General features: G+C 32.0%; 2 protein-coding genes across 2 annotated transcripts in view; one reads left to right on the top strand and one right to left on the bottom strand.

Annotated features, from left to right (window-relative positions):
• Positions 1-253: 253 nt before the first annotated feature.
• LOC148628820 (uncharacterized) lies at positions 254-7431 on the bottom strand. Its single transcript, XM_088595138.1, has 6 exons — positions 7242-7431; positions 5044-5227; positions 4164-4388; positions 3639-3717; positions 2656-2766; positions 254-1977 (listed from the first exon to the last, which is right to left on the bottom strand). Exons 1-6 carry the CDS (start codon positions 7332-7334, stop codon positions 1896-1898), a joined length of 774 nt encoding a protein of 257 aa, XP_088451264.1. The 5' UTR covers positions 7335-7431; the 3' UTR covers positions 254-1895.
• Positions 7432-9284: 1853 nt separating this feature from the next.
• LOC148628819 (uncharacterized) overlaps positions 9285-22410 on the top strand; it is a 46425-nt gene continuing 33299 nt past the window's right edge. The window contains exons 1-8 of the mRNA XM_088595126.1: positions 9285-9682; positions 10141-10214; positions 12953-13038; positions 13431-13573; positions 18105-18200; positions 18475-18597; positions 18837-18928; positions 19350-19422. Coding sequence (XP_088451252.1) covers positions 9529-9682; positions 10141-10214; positions 12953-13038; positions 13431-13573; positions 18105-18200; positions 18475-18597; positions 18837-18928; positions 19350-19422 — 841 coding nt within the window. The 5' untranslated portion in view covers positions 9285-9528. The remainder of the gene's footprint in view (positions 9683-10140; positions 10215-12952; positions 13039-13430; positions 13574-18104; positions 18201-18474; positions 18598-18836; positions 18929-19349; positions 19423-22410) is intronic.

Below are 22410 nucleotides of genomic sequence, written 5' to 3'. Positions count from 1 at the left end.
TGCACTGTCTAAGGTGATTTTATAGTTTTAACATTACTGCTTTAAATTTTCATAAGTGTTTTACAGAATATCAAAATGTTGTGTTAATATAAGGTAATCATTTGGGCAATATTTGGCCATTCAAAGTAAGTTTCTTAGTTCTTGGGATGAAAATCAATGTGATGGGGCAATTATTTTGACCTTTCATACCCCCAAAAGTGATGAGAATGTTTGTTTTATTGTTGATGATAAAAAAAAAAAACAACAATGGGCGTGCATTATCATATCTTTTATTGAGAAGGCGATACAAATTTGTAATGTGTCATCCTTAAAATAGGATAGGAGGGAGGTTCTGAAAACCTGAAATCTGAGTTATTTATAGCAGCAATTAATTATCTAAGGATTATAATTCAATCACAGGACGATCAATTCTATTCCATGAAGTTAACTATGTCATTTGCTGTAGCAAGAAAATATTGTCTATTTTAACCAGAGTATTTATCAATCTGACATGGTTACATAAGGTTTAATTTTATTTAATGACTACACACATTAGTACTATTGATCAAATAAAAGAAGATAACAAGATAAAATCAAAGGGCATTAAAAGTTCAAAGTAATACACATGATGAATTATTAATCTATACACTTAACAATACAAATATAAAATTCTATAAATATTTACAAATTATCCCTGATAATAACAAAAACAACAATATAATAATAAAAAAATGCATAAAGCTAAACATGACCAGCATGTTAGAAAAGATAACAGTATGATTCAACAAATACATGTACAGTTATTCGTAACTATCAGGGAGGCAGACAGACCACAATAATTCATTTGGTCTTCTCTTGTACACAATTATAAAAGTCTGATTATTATGGTGAGTTCCTACCTTATCTTACCATTTGATAAGCTCTCTGTCTTTTTTTCTTTGTCTTAGACCTATTATTATTAGTCTGATAAAAAGCCTCAGGAAATTAATCGAGTTCTGATCTCGGCTGATAGCATTTTTTATGGCTGGTGTAACTGTGATGGTTTTTGTTCATTCAAGTAGATCATACCTTATATGTTTTGTCTACAGACTTTTCTTGTTTTTCTCAGAGATGGTGTTGTATGAACATACATTTATTTGTATTTCAGAATTTTAATTAAAAAATATAGGTCACCAAACTTGAGATTTCATGATAAATTGAGCCTTAAATCAAGAGATTTTTAGAAGGCTTTATGTAATTATGTAGGGAATTTTTCTAAGTTAGGGCACAATTAATAAGTAGTTTATAGATTTGAAAAAAAAAGCAAAACTCATCAAACATTTTTTCCACATCCTCACAAAAAATAGGGGTCACGGAACCTTTCTTTGTGCAATTTTTTAAGAAACAAAAATTCCCTTTACTTTTTAATTATTATTTTCCTGCCAATTATCTCCCCCTTGAAAGAGTGTTTTTTTTTTAGAAAAAATATTTGTAATTTATCCATATGTAGTTTTATGTTAAAGTCACATGGTAAAAATTATTTAAAAATAATTTAAAGTCTATACATCATATGAAGCACTAAATGCTCATTTAACGCATGTATATGAATTTGCAAGATGACTGAATAAGATGCTCGGTGCAAAAAGGTATGATCTACATTTAAGTTGATGATAAATTGCATATATTTAATTGCAAGTATCCCATAAAATTTAAAGTCAACTTCATTTTGATTTATAACTCTTTTCACTGACTTTAATATTCACATATTTAAAGTCATAAGTTTCCCTTTTTTGGCAGTGTTACGTAACATTTTGCCAAACACTCTTTAGAATGATGGTTTATTTAATAATGGCTTATGGTGTGTTAAAATGAAAAAAAAATACGTAATTTAACCATTCTTTTGTAAAATCTGCCTGATGCTTACAAATAACTGTACATTAAAATAAATTGAGTGTAACTTTAAATGTTTTCCACTGTCCCTGCTCATCTGTTCTTTGGTCTCCTATCACATCTTCATTCCTAAAATACAAATAGTGGTAACCATATTTGCATTAAATTATCAAGAATAAACACCTAAAAACCCAACTATTGTACTGCAAAATATGAAAGACAATTGATATTTATTAGATGAAGCTTTGAAAAAAAAATTACTACAGGATTTAAACTTCCTTAGGGTTAAATAATAAAGGAAGAACAGTATTTAAGGTAATCCTCTGGAGTAATTAGCTCTGTTGCTCAATGATGACAAGAATCATGCAATAAACTCATTAAGTATCAGTCTTTGTAAGAATCAGGCAAAACTGAAAAAAGTCTGATACACACGTCAAAAATCCACCAATTTGACAATATCAATTCACTCAAGGAAGTATTCCTATTCACTGGAAATATTTGGTAACATATGTGTTAGAATGACAGAAAATAAATGGTTTTCAATAGGATAATCTACCCTTGAAATGATTATTTACAGTGTATTTCAATGATATTATAACTCACTATACCAAAATGATATGTAAAATTAGGTCTTTGTTCCTTGGTTCTGGTGGTTCAAAAAGTCTGTAAAAATAATGGTTTACTTAAAACTATGTTTCACTCAATTGCCTGAATCTTGGAGTGACACTTTTAAAAGCTCTTGTTCCAAGATGAAACTAGATGCATCAGTTCTATTATGACTACGCTAGTATAAACATCTGTACAAACCTCATCAGTTCTTTGTTGCATACAATAAAAATATCAGCAGCTGATTTCAGTATTTTAAGTGCTAGTTTCCTCTTAACATCTTGGGCAGTGTCTGTATCCACCAAAGTCAATCTAAAAAAATATTGATGAAGATGAAAACATTTAGAAAGTCTCACAGAAGAAGCCTGATTATATTCGATGAAATACATAGATTAAATTAGTTATTAACCCCCCCCCCCCCCCCCGAAAAAAAAACACTTCTGTCAATATTTTTTTTTTAGATATTTGAGTTATGCCCCTTTTTCTACTTTTTGATTCAGTTTTAATGTCTAAAGTCTAAACTAAAGTCTAAAATCATATTTTCAAAATACATCTTTATGTATTTCTAAACATATTTTAGCGACAAAAATATAAAATATTTAATGTATCAAGAATTCAATCTTTTTCTTGAATAAATACTAGTACAATATAAAGGTTTTCAACTTGTTATATGTACAATCGTCTACTTAACAAAAATGTAAACAAAGTATTTATAACTTATAAATACTGTACAGCAGGAGAAATTCGAGAGGTGCTAATTTTTGCATATCTTATTGGTTTAAAATAAAATAAATTCCTCAAAATATTAACTCTAGGCTTCATTATTCAGCTTCTACCAAAATCAGAAACACATAATATTTTGCATACCTTTTTGCCTAAAAATTGCCAAATTTACACCTGCCAAAATAACCTACCACAGGGTATTCAACAATAAGTAGAACTAATAATATCAAAGAACTGTTTCATATTGTGTTTCTCAATGCCTATACATTTTGTGTACTTCTGGAATGCTTTCAATTCTAGTTTTTGTTTACATAAAATAAATCAACAACATTAAAAAACAAACTAATTTTTTAACTAAATTCTCAAAAGCCAAATTTTATCTTATAACAAGGCCATTAAACAACTTATAGGTTGTCAGCTTTCTGTAAATGTATAGATATCTTATTTCAAAATCTCCATACTGTATTTGGCATTTATTGGGAGTTGATGACAAATCTTCTGCCATTCTATCTTCTTCACTTATCTCTGGAAGCTCGGCAACTGCAAGAAGAAATAAATATACATTGTTCATCTGATTTTAAAGATAATTTTTTATGATCCTTTATAGGATTGAAGGCAAATAAACATGATAGTCTGGCAGTCTCAGAACAATAAAGGCCATTGCGTGCATTTAGGCAGACAAGGAAGTCACCTCAATAAAATTTTAATCAAGTTAAGATATTTTTTTTATTTAGATGCCAATTATGATATTTAAAAATAAAACAATGTAAAAAGACAATATTTTTCATAGTTCAAATCATAGACGTTTTATCAACTGATCATTAAAATGTAACTATTTTCTATGTCAATATCTTTATAATAGTCATCAGGAAAGAATACATGTAGGTTCAAATCTGACAACTAAGAAACAGCAACTGCACTATCATTTTAGATAAAAAAAAATGCTTTAATAGTTTTAAATTCAAATTCCATTCCTGTTTACTAACCTTGTGGGTTAAATACCAAATTATAGTAACATGTGTTAGGTCTTCTCATTTGTGGCCAGGAAAAGTCTTCACCCTCCTCTTTTGTCAATGTTGGCTTTGTTCTCATTCCATCCAAGGCATTCCAGCCTCGTCCATAAACATAAAATATCTTCTTGTTTTTGGCTGAAGCTGGTCCTTTCATTACTTGTAAGAATTTAAAACTGTCCTCCTTAGTAGGATCTGCATCTAATGAAATAAAAAAAATTTACAATTTTGTTGATAAATGAAATCTAGAATGAATACAAATCAGTGGAAGATTTGTAGTGGCTTTTATACACATGTAAAACAAAATCTTCAGGTGCAAGAACTCATCTTCACCAGTTATAAAAAACAAAGTTATATAAATGGTAAAGATACCAGTTATACAAAACCATGCTAAGCATGATTCAACACCAGCACAAATGGAGATGACTTAAACCATGATTTATTTGTATGTCCTTCATCTTAGTTCTAATCCATATATATCCAGACACTGCCAATTGTAGAAGTGATTAATGAAGCACATCCTTTTTCTAACTGCATATAAATGTACCATATTTTTAAATACATGTAACTATCTTCCTTTCTGCATACATATTTGTATTTTCATGGAGAAAGGCATGCATTCATCTCCCAAACTAAAATTAACCAAATCTAAGATAATTCTTGCAAAGGACCAATTCCTTAAACAATCTGATCAATTTTTATCTTGAAAGTGCAATGACCTAATGAAAAACTAAGACTGGTTACTTTGATCTCTAACGGTTTTTGAATAAGAAATACAAGTGACTTTGGTGTGTTTTCAACATGCATGAATCACCTCCTGTCTGATATCTATAAAGACTGCTATAAATTTCCACACCTTTCTTGAAGTCATTCAGCCTGGGATGGTAGAAGTAATTTTTCTTGTCTACTTTATCCTTTCCCTCAAATGGTCTTTCAATACGACTTGCTTTGTTTTTTGGTTCCCCTTCATAGCTCCCATATCTATATCTTATAGAACCATGCTCAACATCTACTAGCACTGGTACATCTAACTTCTGAGACTGAAAAAAAGTGGAAAATATAAATCATCAATAAATTAGCTTTAAGTAAATCCAATTCAGTAGTGGATCCAAGATTTTTTTTTAAAAATGGGGATGACACAACAAAAAGGAAATGTATTTGCATATATCAGTACTTTTGGTTACTTTCTAAGGGAGATTTTTATAGGTACATGAATCTTCCCTGCGATTTTTACTTAATAAGCTTAGGAGATAAGCGTAAATAACTTTCTTAAATTACTTTCCTAAGTTTGCACTTACATAAAAGCATAAATTTGACAATGCAAACCACAGAGGTATATCTGTAAGCTTAAACTTAGGAAGGCTATTCAATTAACTTGTTTATGCTTATCTATGAAAGCCCCGTGCAGGTCCGGGTGTTAAAAGAATAGGCCTGCAGCAGCGCTAAGCTTGTCGTATAAGGCGACTAAATAGTGCTCAGAAACCTAGCCGGGGGCTAGGCGCTCTGCCCACAGAGCAACTGGGATGTGTGCCCTAGGTGGTGGAATGGGGTACCCCTGGCGTGTTACATGCTGGGGTTGTCAGGCTATAATACGGAAAACCTGACCGCAAACCATAGTGGTGCACCGTGTTGGGAAAGATGCCACTTTCCTCGCATGTTAAAGGACCCTGCTGTGGTATTCGATAGGAGTAGGAACCTTTGCGCTCCGCCACAGGAGGATAAATTGCCCGACCTTACCCATCCCCCCTTTTTCCAGTGGCAATCAAAATTTGTCGACCTTATTATCCTTGTGACCCATCCTTTTTTTTTTATTTCATGTTCATTTTATCATCCATTTCATGTTCATTGTCTGAATATAGCTGAAATATTGCTGCTCGGACGTTAAACCCAAACAACAACAACAACTTATCTATGAAAAGAGTAATCAAGGGAACCAAGGTTATAGCGGTAATCAAAGAGTAATCAAGGGAACCAAGGTTATAGCGGTAATCAAGGAGTAATCAAGGGAACCAAGGTTATAGCGGTAATCAAAGAGTAATCAATGGAACCAAGGTTATAGCGGTAATCAAAAAGTAATCAAGGGAACCAAAGTTATAGCTGTAATCAAAGAGTAATCAAGGGAACCAAGGTTATAGCGGTAATCAAAAGAATGTAATCCAGAGACAAAGACCAGACATGGAAAACAGACATACACAACAAAGAACATAAAGTAACTAAAATCATACATACGAAGTAACAAAAGTAAATGAGCAACTCGGACTCCACTAAAAACTAGGAGCATGGACCAGGTGTACCGGTAGGCTAAGTGTCCTCTGCTTTTCTAGAAACACCCGCCGAGTTGCTCACAAAAAGTCAAGTTCGGGGTAGACAAACGAGGGAAGGAAAACTATGACACGTTGAATAAATCAGTTCTCATGGTGCTGATGGATACACCATAACGATATCTCTGAAAACTTATATATATCAACAGCTTATTAAGTAAAAATCAAATTGGCATCACCGAGAAAAGTCGAACGACATATCACATATTTACTCTGAAAACTATAACCGATCATTAAAAACTAAATTGTAGAAAGGTCTTTGCAGGCTGTATTGACTTAAATAAGGCTTTCAATACAGTATAGACACTTGGTTTATTCTACAAACTTCTAAAACAAAATATTTCAAAAAGAATTTACAGCATAGACCAATCTATGTATTCTGACACCACATGTTGATTAAGATTTGATAGTGGGCTACTGGTAAGCATTCATGACATTGTTTTGTTGTCAGAAAGTAAAAAAAGATTATAAAAATCTCATAAATTGTTAAATGATTTGTTGATAGTTGCACCAGAGACAGGTTAAAACACTAATAATAATTTAGTAATATACTGTATCATCATAATTATGTTTCATTCATGTATATGCATGTTCATGTACATGTATGTTACATGTTGTTAATTATAACTGTTCTTATGGTGTTCTGTACAATGAATGTAATAGAAGAGTTATGACATTGTCATGTTACATGTAAAAAAATATTGTAAATATTATTATTAATCAAAGTTCATACTTTTTTCTCCTTTTTGGCCAGTTGGTCCGAATATATAACCCTTGGGTTAGCTGTCACGCCAATTGTCGGATTTGAGCTGGAACCAGTTCCCATATCGGTCGCACAACTTAAGTTTCTAACCCTTTCATTTCTCACTAATTAGAAAATAATTGAAGAAATGGCGTCTGTGACAACAAGCAGGAAGTTAATTCATAGTTGTCTCCCCATGAAATATGTTTAAAATGCGCGAATATTTAAAATGAAATATTTCGTGTTTCCGCTTTTATTTTCTGATTATACCCCTAGTGACTTGTAATATAATTTTGCTTTAATTTGTGTGTATGTGTGTGTGTTCCTGTGTTTAAAATATGTAGTGACAGATTGCTCATGTATAGAACCCCTTGGAAACCCTTCCTATTAATCTAAGCAGGGAGTATAATATGAAGTCCCTGATCTGAGACATGTTATATAACGTATTTATGTCTCTGTATATAATTCAATGATAAACTTTCAATGTTACAAAATATATTTTATTGTCCCTAAATCGGTACAAGAAAACGAATGAATTTTGGGTAACATAAAGTTTCGTATTTTTTAAAACCTAACTATATAACTATGCACACTATGTTTGTTTGTTGGGGTTTAACGTCCGAGGGTTCTTTAACGTGCGAGGAACGTGGCATCTTTCCCAACACGGTGCACCACTATGGTTTGCGGTCAGGTTTTCCGTATTATAGCCTGACAACCCCAGCATGTAACACGCCAGGGGTACCCCATTCCACCACCTGGGGCACACATCCCAGTTGCTCTGTGGGCAGAGCGCCCTAGCCCCCGGCTAGGGTTCTGAGCACTATTTAGTCGCCTTTTACGACAAGCTTAGCGCTGCTGCAGGCCTATTCTTTTAACACCTGGACCTGCACGGGACATGCACACTATGAAATAACCAAACATTCTGTTCCGCTCGAGGAAGTCTCCTTATCTAAAAAACATAATTACACATTTTACTGCATGAATTCAATAGTAAAGATGAGCAAAAATTATAATTAGAGCTCAAATCTTCTTCTTAGTGGGACCGGACTATATACTTTGTTGTACAAGTCGGAGGTAACAGTACATGTTTAACATAAAAATAAAATAAATAAATTTTACCATTGAAATTTACTTCATATCGTGTATGACTGGTTGATACTGGTTAGATGAATAAATTGTTAATATAATTTAATTGCAGGAACTGTATTAGTATCCCAGGATAAGGGTATATTTATGTCGATTCGATCACACGACTCCGATAGTTTTGGATTGACGTGATCGGCCTAAAAATAAATAAATAAATAAATAAATAAATAAATAAATAAATAAATAAATAAATAAATAAATAAATTCAGTTTCTTTCAGGGTTATTAGGTATACAGATCCAATCCACTAAGATTGATTGAAATTAAAATTTACCGCTCTAAAATAAATCCTGAGTATGGGCTTGCGGTAAGCACTTATAAGACGAGAAAACATTACCAACTAAATTATGTATGAATTACGGTAAATAAAATGTGCACTGCCATAAACCGACTTGTAACCAGGTTTAACAGTTAATAAACTTTGTTATATCTAATATTTCATTGTTTTCAAGTTCTGACAAAACTATCATAATCACGAAAAATAAAATCAAATTATTCCATCTATGTATATGCTATAAGTCGGTTAAATTTTCACATCATGGTGTTTTTTCCCCAATTTTTTGGTCGATAAATTCAAAGGTTGTTTAGCTGTAAAATTTATCTGCGTTGGGTCATTAGTGAGTGTTAATGTTCGATTATATTCAACTACGTCATAGTCTACCAAAAGTAAATACAAAGGCCTATCGGTGCTAAGTCCTTCTTGTAAAAAGAGTGAGCAGAAGTTTGATAAATCAAGATCTAATAACGTAGACAAAATTCAAATTATGATCAATAGTTCCGACAAAGGCTGAAAAAAGGTTACATGGTGTATTGGAATGAGACAATAGGTATAAATATGTATGTCCTAAATCTTAATCCATAACCAACCATAACTTTAAATGTTCCATTGATCCGTACTAATCACAGTAAAGGGTGGGAAACCTCCTTTCAATAAGCTTCATAGTCCAGTGAATATTCAAACAGAATAAGGTCAATTGACATAGCCAAGTTTTTAACACTCACTCTACTGGTTTTGTTTATGTTTTTTTTCCGTGTTTCTTTCTTCATGGATAATTAAAAGTTCTGATAGAGGTTGTCAATAATTCAGAAGGCATTTAAAATACCGGAATTTATACATCTAAAGTTGAACAATAATGCATGTCGGGTTGGTTTTATCGATTGTGACTATATTCTATACTATTTCGGACATCGATGGCCATGTTACCTTAAGGTTTCCACCAGCCAGGAAATATGCTTATGATTTTATGGATAATATCTTGACTGTTGGACCGTGTGGCATTCCAAAAGGTAAATAACTATATTCTTCTTTTTTTTGGATACCAACGCCCATAGTTCTTCTTGAAAAAATGTTTATATATGAATAAGGGGTTTTAGACGCTTGATTTTTTAAACTTGCACGTGCATTCAAAACTGAGCGAAGTTCTTATAGCCTACAGATTTCAGTTACCTAACTCCGCACTACTAATATGGTTTCCGGTGCAGAAAATTTGATGTTTAAAATGACCGGGGGGAGGAAGGGGAGACAGGGGCACGAAATTTTGAAATGTTTTGGTTTGACATACGAAAAGAGGTAAAGAGATACAACCCCATTCATATAACTGTCTTCGCTAACTTTGTTTCTCTAATAAAAGTAATGATAGTTAGAATGTTAGAAAAGCTCGAATTCCCAAGATATAGAATATAGATAATCGTACGTTCAATGAGACATGATAGTCGATAGTTTGCATTTTTTTTCATGATTTCAGGGCTCGGACCTGTAACAGATCTCGAAGCTGGGAAAGAAATTAGTATACAATGGCATTTAGCTTATCCACACGCCGTAAGTTTACATTAGTCACCAACTATTAGTAATAAATTGTATTAAACTGTTCAAACAGGGAGTGTATATTGTAATATAAAGTCGCTGATTCAAACGACATTTAAAAAACACACTAGAAAAAACGTCAAAACATTTCCCCCAGGCGCGTAGTTGCTGTTTCTTGCACTTAATTTTGCCATTTTTTTTCTTTGATATAATATATATCCAGGAGAGGCATAAATGATGCTCTAAAACGCTATCTCTGCGGAGCTTCGGGGTTGGGGGGGGGGGCTTCACCCCCTGGACCTGCTGGGGGCCTTAAGCGGCCCCCAGACCCTCTGCCGTAATTTTGCCTACACTTCAATTTGGCCTCAGCTACGCGCCTGTCCGCTTAGGAGACTTGATATTATGTGAATTGTTTTGCCAAAACTACTCCTCCTATAGAGATTTTTGGCCAAACTCGGACCGAAATATTTTTTTGTTCTAAACCAAACAACAACGTGGTAAACGCATAGAAAGTTGTATTTTTAACTTTAATTAAAAGTCGCTAACTTATAAAATTTCTATATCACCGTACAAGTATTAAAGATGCAGCTTTTGTATGTCCGCTACTTTTCCGGAACGTCCTCTTGCGAAGCTAGGTATCACTTCTAAAATTAGAAAAATAATTTCCGGTATGAAACCTCGGTCTAACGGATGGACCGCACGTGTCACAATGAGTAATACTTGCTCCAGCATCAGTCAAGTTAGTCCGAAATTCGGACTTAAATCAAGTCTATTTGACCCTCGCGTCGGTCTTATATTAACATGCCCCGATTTTAGGGCAATGTCACGCTAAACTATACTGACACTTAGTTTAATATCTCAAGAGCGACCACACATTTTTGATATAGACAACGCATGAAGCAGCTGAATTTTAATATTAAAGACCAGAAAGACAATGAAAAATAGAGGCAACAATTTTAAAATGGAGTAGGCATTCGCTTAAAGCAAATTATTTTATTTTCACTGTGAACGGCAAATAGTTGTAGGCACATGCACGAGCAGCATTTAAAGAACCTTGACTATTCAAATATATGATTTACTATAAAATTATATATGTTTTTTATCTACAAATGCATTTATTCATTTACCTAAAATTTGGGCATTTTGATATTGTTTGTCTTCCGAACTGAATTAAGGATGAAAGTAAAATGAACATTGATTATAATGTGACAATTTCTTAATGTTAACATTATACACACTTCCAATCCTCTTTTGTTATTCTCGTTAAAATTTTAGATGTTCAAGAAATTATAGTTTTTATTTTATTATTGGGAACACTATTTTACGTTCTCACACCACCATGAAAACTGATTTGTATGACGTGTCATAGTTTTCCTTTCCTCTTTCGTCTACCTTTGACTTGACTTTTATGAGCAACTCGGCAGGTGTTTCTAGAAAAGCAGAGGACACTTACTCTACTGGTGCACCTGGTTCATACTCCCAGTTTTTAGTTGAATCGGAGTTACTTCGTATGTATTATTTTAGTTACTTTATGTTCTTTGTTGTATTTGTCTGTTTTCCATATCTGGTCTTCGTCCCTGGATTATATTCTTTCAATTTACGCTTGAATCTTGGTTCCCTTGATTACTCTTCCAGACAATAATTTTTTGTTCTCATCATTGTGCACCCCTCTAACTTGGATGTGCATGTTGCTGTAGTATGGGGGTATATAGGAGGGTTAGAACGGGAATGTAATCAAAATTTTAAAGCGTAAGTTCAGTCCTGACATTTTATTCTGAATTGTAACTGTAACTACTAATCAAACAAGTTAAAATTATATAATACTTGTGCAGAGTACAAACAATTGTATTCATGCATTTACTTTTGGACAACCTAGATTTCAATTTGGGCAAGTAGAATTTTCACCAACTTGCCCAATAGAAATGTTAATGTCATACCCTGTAAGGTCTTTGTATGTATAGGAGCAAACTAAAACAAGCCTGGTCAAACCAAGGACAGGAGGGTCTATAGAGGTTTTGTGTATATTCCACTTAAATAATACTGATTTTTTAAAAGTATAAAACTTTTCATGTATAAGATAGACAAATAGGTATCATTTTGACATATTTAAAATTGATTTGTAGTGTTAAACAATCTCATGATTATAAAAAAGAGTCGATTCCTGTATAATGGTAAACTTGTACAATTCTCCCCAGGTCCGTAGCCAAAACTTTCTAGGGGGATTGGAGGGGTTATTCGAACAAAATTTTTCAGACTTTTATAGTGCTTAACCAATTAAAAGCTCATTTTATTAACAGTTTTTAATGCTCTTTTGCTTTCGAAGGGAGGGGACTGTTATAATTCTCATAACCCTCATGCTGTATAATTCAGAGCACTTATGTTATGCACAAGGTCTTGCTTGCAAGCCACTGTGCTTATATGTAGAATGATCTAACAATACAATAGGATTCAGTGGGTAAGCCTGGTACCCCTCCTGCTTTAAAAGTGTTGATTTATAGAAAATACAGGAATTTTTCACTGGAAGGGCCTCTAGGGCAGTCAGCTGGCTCTCTTTATCGTAACTTCTAGATCAGCCATTTCAATATCTCACGAAGGAAAGTTATATCGGAGGTCATTTTGAATTTTATTATGAGTATTCCTACTAACCAGAGTGTGTATTTTGGTGTTGAAAAATAGTTCCAAAAGAATCAGAAATAGCTATATATTAATGTTAACTTCAGACATTTACTCCATTCTTTACTTTTGTATTTAAGGGAGGGTATCGAATAGCCTTACTAGATTCAAGTGAGAGAGAAATACACAACTTCACCAATGGTTTCATTGGTAATGAGGACCCCACGTAAGTTATCTTTAATATCATGATATAGGATCATTATAGTCCTTAAAATGTCACAGTCCTCAAAATGTTGTACCTCCAAGACAATAAATATTTACAATATCAACTGCTGATAATGAAGCCAACATAAATTATCAAATGCCATCATAGTATATTGAATGAAGCATCATTTCATTATTACAGTTCAGATAATTATTTCCCATTTCTAGAGTTATTCCTCTTTTTAGCAGTACCGAAACAGTATTTTTAAAAGAATTTTAAAAATGGTAAATTTCATTTTTTTGCTTATTTTGTTTTAATGCATCTTTGAAGTCTTTAAGGGCTAGTAGGAACATTCATAATTTAGATAATAATAGTTTCTTTGTTACATGATCCTTTACATTTTTCAATTTCAGGACACTCAATCATGTTATTAAACTGCCTACCAGAGAATGTCGTGGCTGTACAATCCAGTTGGTCCGTCAGGCTGGAGAATGGACAACAAACGGATGTGGTGATTATATCTTCTACACATGTGCTGATGTTAATATTCTGCCATGTAAGTTTCTTAAACACATATATGTTTTTTCATGTAAAATACTGCCTTGTGAGTTTCTAACCATAGTTATTGGATATAGACAAACTGCCATGTAAGTTTCTTTCTCTCATGTGCCAGTTTGCCTTATGAGTTTTTTTGCACATGTGTGTTCATTTTATTATTAGCCATCTAATCATTTTTTTTTTACATGTGTGCTGATGTTCATGAATTGCTTAACCCTAAAGCTATTCCTTAATATGTGCCAACATTTTTTAAGAATAATTATGCTAATGAATTTTTCTTCTTGTAAAACTGTCTTGTCATTGTTAAAGTGACTAAGTCTAGTTTACTTGCAGTATTATAAACTTTGTTTAAACAGAGAGTCTTTCACACATTTCTATGAACTTTTATGTAAGGTTTTCTTAAATTAACAATGCCTTAAATGTTATTTATTGTCATGAATCAGGCTATGTTCAATATTTAAAGATTACAAATCTAATATCTCTTCTTGATATTCTTTAGATATTTTTATAGTTGCCCTGGTATGTCATATCCAATGTCTCATAGCGTCCAATACCTCTTTGAATAATTAAATAGGAACACACCAGCTGTATGAGCTGAGAAGGCAGGGCAAAACAATTCCAATTTTGGAAAACTGAAATATTCCTCTCAACTCTTTTGAGTAAAAGAAACATTTTTTTACCAATCTACTTTTTAAACTTCTGATCATTTGATTTCCCCTCATTTTAACACTTAAGGAGGTAGACCTAGGGTAAGGGACACAACTCTTAAAAAACATTGAAACATTTGTATTCAGCATATTACATCAATTTCATGTAAGCATCAAAGTATCTTGGATTTATTTTATTCTGCTTCAAATGAAAGCTTTAGAGGCTTAGGTGAAATTGTGTATGATGCAAACATATCACTGATTTCAAGAGTTATCTCCCTAACCCTAGGTCTACCTCCTTAAGGACATGCCCTTAGTGTGTATAAAATTGAAACCTGTCCAAACCAAACCTCATTTGAACTTCAAAATTAGTTCAGTTAAGACAGGTTTTTGGTTTACGAAGGTGTCAAATACATTTAAATTGATATAAAGGAACCTTTAAAAGAATCTGGTTTAGACAGGTTTTGGGATTATCTATGATTTGGTTTAGACAGGTAATTAACTTGTGTGACTTTTTAGTGATTGATTATAATTCTATTGTGTGCTTTATCCATTCTTCCGTAATACATTTCAATTCTATTATGATATACACTAAAAAATCTTCACTGCCAATTTCTTTAAACACCAGAGTTCAAATGCTTTTCTCTCAAATACAAACAGATTAAATTTACACAGATCATATAGGGTATTGTATATTTGCATAATGTGTAAAAACCGGTTCTGTTAGTTTGTTCCAATAATATTTATAAACTTAATGGTATGTCATTATTGAGTTAATTTACACAAGTGCTCTGACTAATTTTTAAAAATGTATTTATAGTGATACATTTAAAGTTCCTAAGGGGACTTTAGTGTATTGGATGCATTTATTTGTATCATATTATCAGATATATATAGATATGCATATTAGTATTGATATTTTAAAACTAAGTGATTACATGGCAGACATGGAATTTTATATACTAGATATTCACTGGTTTGTGTGTAGGCCATTATTTTGTCCTAGAGTTCATGAAATTAATATGTGTTTCCTCATGTGTATATGACTGGCTGAATACAATGTAACTGTTACCATAATTTGAATATTTAGAGACCTGTTTCTAGAAGTTTCGAACTGTATTTGAGTTTTTCCAGAAATTCTTAGAGTTTAGAAAATGTTTTAGGAAAAAAAACTTAATTTCAGACCAATACAGGCTTAATAAGCAACTCTAAACCTTAAAAATGCAGTATTTGATTCCCCCTTTTTAACATAACTTTTAAACATTGCACTGGTTTCTTTTCCTATAATCATTTAATTTGAGAAACATTTATACTTAAGACTGCTTTACCAAGGATGATGACAAAATTATTGCAACATTTTTGATACGCTTCATAAACAACAAAAATTCCATTGTATGATAGGCAGTATGTGGAACTGATATTATCTGTCTGTACATTTGTCTGTACATCAGTTACTTTTCTGAACTTTTCATTTTTATTAAGGACAAGTATGTTATCTGTTGATATCTATCTATTCAAATGAATTCATGTAGAAAAAATTGACAATTTTAACAAGTGAATATTGGTACTGGTAAGTCAGATTTTTAAATGTTGGTGTAATGCCTTCTTTGAGGTTAAGTATAATTTTGTTGTACAACAAGTTGGTTATGAAAGAACAATTATTTTGTTTAATCTTATTTTGCATACCAGTACTTATCCATTAGCTATCCTATTCTTTAATGTTAATGTTAATGAAATCTTCAAAGAAATTCATTGTATGTCTTGTGTAGGATTCACCTCACTGAAGACAATATTTGGTTCAGTTTAGGAGTGTTTAAGTACCAGTCCATACAAAATTCAGGTACTGCCTATGGTAGAGGCAATTCATGGTGTAGAAAAACTCACAAAACAAACAATGTTCTTGTGTTCTTCATATGCTATGTAACAATAGTCCATTCTGTATTTTGATGTTTATTTTTGACAAAAGCATACATTCATCTCCCACTGAAAACAACCAAATCAAACCAAGTCAAGAAAGAGAACTCTTGCAAAATGCAATTTTCATACACAATCTATATAATGTTTATCTTGAAAGTGCAACATCAAATGCAAAATAAGGCTGGTTATATGGTCTGTTAATATTTCTGAATTAGCAATAAAATTAAATTGGGTGGGTTTTTTAAATTCTCAAGTTTCCAAATATATGCAAGAGGAAATATTATTAAAAAAAACAAGTAGAAAGAAAAAGCAAGTTACAATTTTCAAAACTACATTAGTATGGTCAAATAAATGAAGACAACTCTCTCTGACCTTCAAGAGTTATCCCCCCTTGCATGTCTCTACTTTCTTTTTATATTCCAGCCTAATTCCAACCAACTGGTACATTGGCATCAATTGTTACACAGACTGTCGTCTTCCAATTTTTGCCACATGACATGCATGAATCATCTTCTGTCTGATTTTTTAAAAGATTGATTCCGGTACCTTTAAAATAATGTGGGCTAGAAAATATTTTCTTTTGAAGTATTGATGTAAAAATTTTCTTATGTAAGATTCATGTTAAGGCTTTTTTATTAACACTCCGTTCCATGTACAGAACTAATATTTTGAAATGTTGCAATTATTTTATAATTGTGATTACTGAAACTACATATATATAACAATCTCTGAAAACTTCAACAAGCAATTTTGTTTAATTTGAAATATTTAACTTCTTTTATACTCTGAATTATGCTATCAAAGATTTGAAAAAAAACAGAAATCATTGTAAAAATCAGATTGAGCCTTTTGTATGGGTGGCACATAGTAAATCTCATCCCAACATTTTTTGCTTAAATGTTATGTTTAATTCATTATGATGTCAGGAAGAACAGAATTTTTTCTGTATCAGAAGTGAATCACCCAGAAAATATGCTGTAAAGTTACCTAACAAATCAACTAAATAATTGACAAATCAAAGGGTTATTTCCCTTTATATTAAATCTATGAATTTTTTAATATATTTCATTCTAACAACTTCAGTTAATTAAAAACCAACATTCTATTTTAGAAAACATGAGTTTGTGATCTCTAATGGATGGAAACTATTTGAAAACAAAATTTTAATGTGCCATCCACTGGCTGGGTCTTTCATGGTCCTCTCTTAATAAAGTGTTGATATTTTTTTGGTTTTTAACAGGTACTTGTTGGTGTAAAGTTCTGTATTCTATTATGGGTAAATTTTGAAAGAGACTTATTAAGTTTGACACTGAAATAAAAGGCTTTATACAGCTATGAACAACATCTGAACTATTAAACAGATACTTTTAATGTTCAGACTTTGAATTCTTTATATAGTTACATCTAAAATATTTCCTTAGATGGCATGCATTAAGGAAGAAGTTATTAGATAAGGTTCTTTGCTTGATAAAATGAAACATGCAATCTGCAAGTTGTTAATTAAGTTCTCTAATTTGTAATTTTGTCCATGAGCATCATCTCAGCTTGTGCTTAATTTGCAATACAGTTTCATATTATTTTACTAAGTGGGGGCTGGCTGGCCATATTGTAGTCACCTTGTCAGTCTGTCTGTCTGTCTGTCAGTCCATTACACTTTTCATTACAGATTTTTTAGCGTCTGTTTGAGGAAATGCTTAGATATTTGGTATTTTGCTTTTGCTAGATGATTTGTACAGTATCTCCCCTTTTCCAGTTCCTTGCTCATCTATTTCCTGTTTATTGATTGAAATTGAAAAGAGGATATTCTCAGCACAGCATTTCAAGCAATATCATAAAGTCTTATGATAAGTCAACATTAAAAAAACATAGAACATTTTGTGTTTCTTTTTGACCAATGTTCATATAATAAGTTGACATTCAGTAAATATAGAATGTGCTATCCATCATTTTTGTGTTTCTTTGCAGCCAATGTTCCAAACAAAAAATGTCAAGGTCATGTTAATGCTGCTGGTACCTGTATATGTAACAGAACTTATAGTGGGGAACAATGTTCTTTTAAAGGTAGGAAATCTTCCATCGAATCAGTCAGATCTGGAATTGTACTCTGCAATATAGAATCTTACTAGGCAATTACATACTTCTTGTAAAGAAGAGATTTGATTTATGAAACTATAGAAGTAAGATAATTATCTGCTCATTTAGTTCTGTTTCTTGCATTCTTAAAATACCATTTAGAACCCAAATTATGATGTAAAGCATACAAATTTCTTTTATAACTAATCATTGCTGTCAAACATACACTCACATATACTTTTTTATACAATTTCCATTTTAGATGACTGTATTGCCAATTCTGATTGTAACAACAATGGCATATGTTACCGGTTGTCTACTACATCCTTTCCAACTCAACAATGTTACTGTAACAAAGGCTGGTTTGGAAGATATTGTGAGCGTAGTAAGTTAACAATTGTTCTCCTAATTTCTAAGATAGGCAGGCATTGGTTTATGGTGTCATGTGTGATAGGTTCCTGTAACTCGAGTATAGTAAACAGCTGAGACATTATCAAAAAATCTATTTAGTAATTTTTGAATTTGTTAATGATAACTGATATGAAGACTTTAAGAATAATACAGATTTTAAGCAGTTACCCAACACACCAATGCTCAACGTATTTTGATTTATTGCTATTTTAGGATCAGCTATTACAGAAAAAATCACAGATTTCTCCAGCTATGTAAAGACCGAACTTTCACCGGAGTATAACTTGTACCACAAAGTTCTTCCTGTAAGTAAATCATACAACCTACTCATTGCTAATGATATACTGTGAAATACTATTGTTCGTGGGGTACAAATTTTCGTGGGTAGGCCAAACCATGAAATTTGGTTCCCAACGAAAAGGAGATTTCAATTGATGTGTATACTAAAAACCTCCATGAATTTAAGTACTTTAACAGTATAGTACAATATTAATGTCCTGACTTATCTGTCTGAGACTAATGATTAATAGGAATATACTAGAACTGATATTGAAGTCATTGAAAAATTGAAAATAAAAGGACTTTTAGATTGAATCTAAGTACATCTCTTATTTCCTGATTTTTTAGGCTCTAAATGTAATTGGTAAAACATTATTTTGAAATAGAGAACTTTTTTCTTATTTGAGTAAAGTAGAAAATTGCAAGAATTACCATTATTTTTTAAAGCAAAGTGATGAGATTGAGATGGTTATGCATGTGAAATCCACAACATGGGTTGGCATAGGATGGAGACCTACAAGTAAGTGATCATTGACAAGGGTTGGCATAGATGGAGACCTACTAGTAAGTAATAGATAAGCATAAGTTGAGACCTACCAGCGACATGATGGTTGAAATTAATCTTCTGAAAGAAAAAAAAAACAGCTGTAAAATCAAGTCTTTCATTGCAAAGCAAAGACTAAAGATGATTCTCAAATAACTTAATAAATGCAAGGTTGTTGTGAATGTAGATAATTTGTCCATGCATTTTTTAGCAAAATTACAGGAGTTATTGAACTTTTGTTTCAGCCCATTTGACATAAAGAAAGTAGTTAGACAGATAGCTTAAGGAGGTAGACCTAGGGTAAGGGACACAACTCTTACAAATCTTTGGAACGTTTGTGTTCAGCGTTTTACATCAATGTCATGTAAGCATCATAACAACTTGGACTGATTTCATTCTGTTTCAAATGAAAACTTGATGGGATTTGGTGAAATTGAATATGAAACAAGCATATTACTGATTTCAAGAGTTATGTCCCTTACCTTAGGTCTGCCACCTTAAGCAATCTCAGTTGACTGACTGAACAAAACATATATTAGACTAATAAAAATTTAGTCCATCCTAAATACAGTCAAAAGAAAGAGAAAATATTTTTGTAAGAACAAGTTCTTTGGAAAACTGAGGTATTTCACTAATGATGTATTGTTGTTTTACCTATTTAAGTACATTTTTGGGTAAAGTTTGAAAAAAAATATTTATGCAATTAAGAGGAATTTTCTAAATTTTGGTCTTATGTTATGCAAGTAAGAAATTTTTTACATGGATAAGATGGGAAATGATTTTGTTCTTGGAGTGTCTATGCAATTAACAGGTATGCTATCAAGTGGAATCTACTGTAATGTGATATGGTTATGATAAATTTTGAATAAAGTTAATGATTCAAATCCCTTATGTATTGATATGAATTTAAGGCAATGAATAAGGTTGTTATAGGAGAAGTAATGATGTCTACATGGCATACTCTAGAAATTTTGTTAATACCTAAAAATAGGCAGACTGAAAAAGCTATAAATAGGAAAATCGTGATAGGCACAATTGGAACTACAATATTATTTAAACGACTTACTCTATTTTGTTATAGAAGTTGGTATTATGAAACCATTTTTGCTCCAATGATCATAGTTTAAGGTGAAGAGAAAGTAGACCATTCAACATATATAAGTCATTACTTGAAATTTAAGCTTTGAATATAAATAGAAAGAATCGTGATTATGGAGCTATCATCTCAGTAATGCTGTTAATTTTTGTTGATGACTTTGCATTATTTTGATGCAAAGACCAACTTGAACTTGTCTTGAATTAGCCACAATCACAAATTTAGTAGCACTCCAGATCAGAATCATGCAAAATGTGATTTATGGTTGGAAAACGTACATATTTTTATTTTTGATATTTTGTTTAAAATGTTATAGTAAACAGAAATTAACATAAACCTTATTCTTAGGAGAAAAAAATTATGCAGAATGTACTGTAGAATTCAAAATTAAGGGAGATAACTCTGTAAATGACATTTACATGCAGTGGAAACTGTATGTGGATTATCTCCAAAGAGCAGACAGATTGGAATGAATAATTATACATTTCATCACATAAACCTATAAAGCATCTTACGGGGTAATAACAAAAATAAGAATGTGTAGCCTTTTTTTCTGTATCATATATTACAGAATTGGCATGATTCTTACAATGACTACTACTTAAATCACATAGTATTTCATTTAAAGTTTAGTAGGACTTTGATGTTGAAAGTTAACAGTGGGGGCTAAATCCTGTTTTTGACAAGTTTTATGAATAGGAAAATAAATTATGTGAGTTTTTAGATGAGTTAGTGGAGAGACATTCAGTCTCTAGTATAAACACAGACCATGAAACTGTTTTCTGGTTTGGATGATGGTGACTTTCAAAAGATTTTCTATGATCAGAACTGTCTTTACTAATTTCCCCAGGGCAGATCCAGAGGTTTTAAAAAGGGGGCCCTAGAGGGGTTCAAGAAAAAATGGTGTTCCAAGTTCATTCTTAGCCTATACAGTGTATTAACAAAAATGTCCAACAGAAGATGGGGTTCTGACACCCCCTTGGATCTCCTACTATACCCTTACTAATAAAGCTTAAATTAAACCCTCTGCTTGTCTATGCTTTTTATGTTGGCTAGGAAGTGCCATGGGTCATGCCATACTTGCTGTGCCATCAATTGTTGTCTTAATTCTTTATTTTTCCCTAGAAGTGAATTTCCTGGTTTTTTTTTAATTCTTAAATTGTTTCCTTTCTGCCCTGTACAAAATAAAAATTGGACAATACTTTCTGGAATGCTTGTAATTGTGTGTCATCTTCAAAATAGAATTGAATCAGTTAGATTTTTTCCAGAAGAATCAGCCCTTTCATTTCATCAAGCTGTTTTTATTTTTATGTCAAATGTAACTCAAAATCCATCTTTCTAGTAGAAATCTTGTAAGAATTTTGTCATAGTTCTGACTAAAATGGTCAGGCTGACTTTTACCAGAACTTTGATCATGACTTTACGAAAAGTGTTATCAATTTAATAATAACCCATATAAATAGTACATGTACCAGTGTCATGAAACTTATGATGCAGAACAGATGTTTAAATTGATATAAAGAGTTGGTTAAGGTTGAAATTAAACTGTCTGACCTTGATAATACAATAAAAATTGTTAAAAGAACTACCTGTATTCAGCAGCAATTTGTCTTAAAAGACTGTGATTAAAATATCCCTTTGTAGTCAATTCTTTATATCAAGACTTCTTGTTTTATTTCCCTGTGTAGTTAAATATATGTTAATGAACCTGTATATTAAGACCACCTGTCTTAATGATTTTGCTAACCCTAATGGATGGTCACTTAAGACAGGGTTGACTGTACATTTACTTAATCAGGTACGACTTGTATGAAGGAAATGTATGTCTAATACAGACTAAGAACTTCTTAAGTCTAGCAGCAGATTTA

The sequence above is a fragment of the Perna viridis genome, chromosome 1 (genome assembly GCF_037379345.1).
Source record: "Perna viridis isolate PV_CMFRI_1.1 ecotype Kerala chromosome 1, ASM3737934v1, whole genome shotgun sequence".
NCBI classification, from domain to species: domain Eukaryota; kingdom Metazoa; phylum Mollusca; class Bivalvia; order Mytilida; family Mytilidae; genus Perna; species Perna viridis.
The sequence above is the reverse complement of the archived record's forward strand: the minus strand, read 5'-3'. Positions and strand labels throughout refer to the sequence as shown.

Coding starts and splice junctions, on each gene's coding strand:
- LOC148628820 (XM_088595138.1), bottom strand. CDS start 7,334: ATGGGAACTGGTTCCAGCTCAAATCCGACAATTGGCGTGACAGCTAAC. Junction 5,228..7,241: donor TGGCCAAAAAGGAGAAAAAA/GTATGAACTTTG, acceptor ACTTTTTTTCAG/TCTCAGAAGTTAGATGTACC. Junction 4,389..5,043: donor GCTGAATGACTTCAAGAAAG/GTGTGGAAATTT, acceptor TTATTTCATTAG/ATGCAGATCCTACTAAGGAG.